This window comes from Mandrillus leucophaeus, unplaced genomic scaffold, assembly GCF_000951045.1.
Source record: "Mandrillus leucophaeus isolate KB7577 unplaced genomic scaffold, Mleu.le_1.0 Scaffold212, whole genome shotgun sequence".
NCBI lineage: Eukaryota > Metazoa > Chordata > Mammalia > Primates > Cercopithecidae > Mandrillus > Mandrillus leucophaeus.
In genome coordinates, this window is record NW_012102166.1 from 1,591,917 (window position 1) to 1,596,684 (window position 4,768).

Sequence of the window (4,768 nt, forward strand, 5' to 3'; positions counted from 1 at the left end):
GCTGAGGTGGGCAGATCACCTGAGGTCAGGAGTTCGAGACCAGCCTGGCCAACATGGTGAAACCCCATCTCTACTAAAAATACAAAAAAATTAGTTGGGCATGGTAGCAGGTGCCTGTAATCCCAGCTACGTGGGAGGCTGAGGCTGAGGCAGGAGAATTGCTTGAACCTGGGAGGCGAAGTTTGCAGTGAGCCGAGATTGCACCACTGCACTCCAGCCTGGGCAGCAACAGCGAGACTCCGTCTCAAAAAAAAAAAAAAAAAATTAAAATTTTAAAATTCTTTACCACATCAAGCATATGAACCCAGAAACATTTTTTGAGGCTCTATATTCTTTTGCCAATATTTTATTTAAAATACTTTAGTCCTAGTTCTTTTCCATCTTTAGTGTAAAATAACTTTTTGTTATTGTTAAACTCAATTTGGGTTCAAAATCCTATTTCCAGCTTAGGAAATATAGTGAGGACCCATCTCTATAAAAAATTTTTAAAAATTATCTGGGCACGATGGCATGAGCCTATAGTTCCAGCTACTCGGGAGGCTGAGGAGGGAGGATCATTTGAGCCCAGGAGGCTGAGACTGCAATGAGCCATGGTGATGGCGCCACTGCACTCCAGCCTGGGTGTCAAAGTGAGACTCTGTCTTAACAACAACAACAAAATCATATTTGATTCATAAAAGGTGTGGAGTAAAACGTATTATCCCCCTATTCTAGCCTTGAAATGGTTTATATAATTGTGGCTATTTACCCTATAGATCTGAATGAAGAACGAGGAAGAGAGGGAGGAAGGAAGATAGGAAAGGAAGGAGGAAGGAAAAAGGAGTAAGGCCCCAGGTGATGCCTCTAGAGTAAAATGTGTTCACTGGGTGCAGAGACCATGAAAAGGTGCCCCTTGAGGGAGGGTGGGACATGGGAAGAGTGTGGGGCTTGGGAGGGCAGGACTGTAACCACCAAGGGGTCAGCTTGCGGCTTGGGTGAGGGGGGCTGAAGTAACCAAAGGCTGGCGACGCTCAGATGGCCACACTGTTTTCCACCAGGCTGGGCCGCAGGTACTCGTACGGCATGTCCAGCTTTGCATTCCGGTTCTCGATTTCCTTATCCAGGGCAGCCAGCTCCTCCCTGAACTTCTTCAGCACAGCCTTAGGCTCAGGGCCCGAAAAATACTCCTCCTCATGCTGGCCCACAGCCACCTGGGAGGGAGAGGAAAAAGCGGCTGGGAGCCTTATGACCCCCAGTCTGGGATGCCGCACGTCCCCACAGCTGCCTCCTTCCTCAGGGCCCTGGGCACTCGGCTCTCACCATAATGGGCTGGCGTCTGCCCAGCTGCCAAGTCATGGACATCTGGAGAGACGCCTGATGGAAGTTGGGCAGCGTTGCCATCACTGTCTCCAGCGTTGCATCCTTGGTGGTCGGCGGGGGCAGCCGCATCGTGCAGGGTGCATTAGGAACCCAAGAGTACCAGTCCAGCTAAGGAAGGGCAGGGATCCAGAGTCAGTGCCTGCTAAGCAGGAAAGCCCTGTGGCCCACCTGCACACAGACCCCTCCCTCACTCCAGGCCCCAAATTCCCAGGTAAGTACCTGGCCCAGATGCACAGAGGAGTGTTGGCCGGTGCAGGTGAAGATACACATGGTGACAAAGCGGCAAACCTGATCCCGAGACTGTAAAGAGACAGGAAACCCTGCAGGGGGTGAGGAGAGTTAGAAGCTGGGAAGGCAGGAGTAGGGCAGAGAGAGGAGAACAAGGCGGGGTGAGAAAGAGCGGCAGGAGCGCTCAGTAACTCTTACGGGAATTACCATGACAGCAGGTTGGGGTGGCGGAGTGGGGAGCTCTGCTGGGGGATCCCACTCAGTGGGGTGCTGCCGCTGACTCACATTGGCTCACAAGAGTCAGTCAATGACGTTAGGTGTTAAGCAAAAGCTAGTCAGCATCACTTTGGTGGCCACAGTAGAAATATTTATACCACGGAAATGTGCAAAAGCTACAAATCAGGACGGTTCTTCCCAAGAGTCAGTTGTTAAACATGTATGAGCAGCCACTGGTCCCGCTGCATCTGGCACCTAGGGGTTCTCTGCGTGTAGGATGGGGACCTGTCTCTAGGTGAGAGGCAGTGGAATCTGAGAAGGCCTTTGGAGTTCTCATAGGTGTTGAAATGCTTCTGGGAGATTTCATGAAGCACAGGAGATTCTGGGGAGGTCTCTTGGGTTTTGTGTCTGAGATCTCAGGGCAGGGGCTCCTCCTACCTCGGTCCTGGCCCCCTTGCAGCCCGATTTCAGTGATCTCTCGACACCAGGTCTGCAGCTCTGGGTCATCTTTCACAGCCACGTCTGTCTTATAGTGGAGACTCACGATTCCTTCCACATACCTACCAACCAACGGAGCAGGGCCAGTTAGCTGAAGCCAGCTTCTGGGCTCAGGTGATCCTCCTGCAGCCTCCCGAAGTGCTGGGATTACAGGTGTGAGCCACTGAGCTCAGCCTTATAATTTTTACACCTAGTTGAATGAGCCTCGATTTTACAGAAGAGGAAACAGATAATCAGAGAGGCTGGATGCTTTGCCTGAGGTCACACAGCTTACAAACAGCAGAACCAGGATTCACATCCAAGCCTATCTGCCCTGTAATCCCATGAATTTCCTCTCTGTTGTTGCATGTCGCCTCCTGATTAACAGCCACAGCACTCTGACCCTGATTCTCTTACTCTGCACACTCTCTGAATCCCTAGCACCAAGGGCCAGTCACATTTCTTCATTTGACCCTGTTTCTATCAACCATTCCACCTTGCACGCCCTCCCTCCGCAGCTACTCTCATGTGGGAAGGAAACCGAGCCGCTGAGCTTCTCCAGGATCCCTCAGTTGGAGGCCAGCCTAGGCAACATGGAGAAACCCTATCTCTACAAAAGCACAGGCCCCCAACCAGATGCAGACCTCCCGCTCTCCTAGACGTCTTCTCCACCCGAACTTGCACCCCCACTGGCCTTCCCCCTTGCCTCACCGAAAGATGATTTCCCAGAGCCGCAGTGCATCTTGGGCATAGAAGGAAGACTTCACTCCCAGGAGCCCCCGGTCAGCCAAGTCATCAGGGGGACAGAAGGAGCTATAGGTCAGAAAGCCTCCAGCTCGCCTGAGCAGCTCCACGTGGCCTCCCCCACCAGTGCTCACCACCTGAGGAGGGAGGATGAGCAGGGTCAGGCAAATCGACCTGCCCTGAATCCAGAGCTGGAAAGAAGAGTGACCCAGAATCTCCCTTTCTCTTCCCATACCTGGTCAAAAATTCCCATGTCAGAGACCAGCCCAGTCCTGGCCCGGACGTTAATTTCCAGGGTGTATCGCAGGTGAGGAATGATAAGCTAGAGGGAGAAACACAGGGAAGGGTAAAGTCAGAGGAGAGCTGCAGCAGAGCCCTGCAGGAAACAGGGGCCGACAAGCAGGAAAGGCACCAGGTCTTCAGAAAAAGCACAGATGTAAAGTTCAGTGGCCTCTCAACAGCGAGTTTTCAGAAGTACCAGTCGACCCAGCAATTCCATTACTGGATATATACCTCCCAAAATATAAATCGCCCCACTATAAAGGCACATACATGCTCACGTATGTTCATCACAGCACTACTCACGATAGCAAAGACATGGAATCAACCTAAATGCCCATCAACAATAGACAGGGTAAAGAAAATGTGATACACTACGTCAACAAAATGATACACACTACGGAATACTATGCAGCCATGAAAAAGAACAAGATCATGTTCTCTGCAGCAACATGGATGGAGCTGGAGGCCATAATCCTAAGTGGACTAACACAGGAACAGAAAGCCAAATATGGCATGTTCTCAGTTATAAGTGAGAGCTAAACATTGAGTATACATGGACACAAATAAGGGAACCAGCATCTATTTGTGGGTGGAGGGTGGAAGGAGGGAGGGGATCCAAAAACTACCTATCGGGTACCACGCTTATTACCCGGTGACAAAATAATCTGTACACCAAGCCACCGTGTACAGAACAAACCGGCCCGTGTACCCTTGAACGTAAAATTAAAGTTAAAAAGAAATACATAAAAATAAACCACTGAGTTTTCAGTTGATTTGCATCGACTATTTGCATTCCGCAAACCAGACTTAGTGCTTTATGATAATTGAAAGAAATCATTCTTTTGATGTTGTTGTTTTGTTTTGTTTTGAGATGGAGTCTCGCTCTGTTGCCCAGGCTGAAGTGCAGTGGTGTGATCTCAGCTCACCGCAACCGCTGCCTTCCAGGTTCACGCGATTCTTGTGCCTCAGCCTCCTGAGTAGCTGGGATTACAGGCATGAACCACCGTGCCTGGCCTCTTTTTCTTTTCATATTTTTTCATAGGTCTAAACCAAGATTTCTCAACTTTTTTTTTTAACCACCTACTAAGTAACCTTTGGAGATATTTTTTCCTAATCTCACTCCACCTCATTAAATAGTAGTACTACATATATACTGTATATCTATGTATTGCATTATATCTGTGCTTTATATAGATATATATCACATTATATCTGTGCTATATAAAATAATAAGATTCGGCCGGCCACAGCAGCTCACGCCTGTAATCCCAACACTTTGGGAGGCCGAGGTGGGCAGATCACCTCGGAGTTTGAGACCAGCCTGACCAACATGGCAAAACCTCGTCTCTACTAAAAATACAAAAATTAGGCCGGGCGCGGTGGCTCAAGCCTGTAATCCCAGCACTTTGGGAGGCCGAGACGGGCGGATCACGAGGTCAGGAGATCGAGACCATCCTGGCTA

At 49.7% G+C, this 4,768-nt stretch overlaps 1 protein-coding gene across 1 annotated transcript in view; it reads right to left on the reverse strand.

The window, feature by feature from the left end:
* Positions 1-330: 330 nt before the first annotated feature.
* ALOX15 (arachidonate 15-lipoxygenase) overlaps positions 331-4,768 on the reverse strand; it is a 12,217-nt gene continuing 7,779 nt past the window's right edge. The window contains exons 10-15 of the mRNA XM_011980461.1: positions 3,260-3,346; positions 2,992-3,161; positions 2,242-2,363; positions 1,579-1,679; positions 1,300-1,467; positions 331-1,190 (exon numbers count right to left, since the gene is read on the reverse strand). Coding sequence (XP_011835851.1) covers positions 1,011-1,190; positions 1,300-1,467; positions 1,579-1,679; positions 2,242-2,363; positions 2,992-3,161; positions 3,260-3,346 — 828 coding nt within the window. The 3' untranslated portion in view covers positions 331-1,010. The remainder of the gene's footprint in view (positions 1,191-1,299; positions 1,468-1,578; positions 1,680-2,241; positions 2,364-2,991; positions 3,162-3,259; positions 3,347-4,768) is intronic.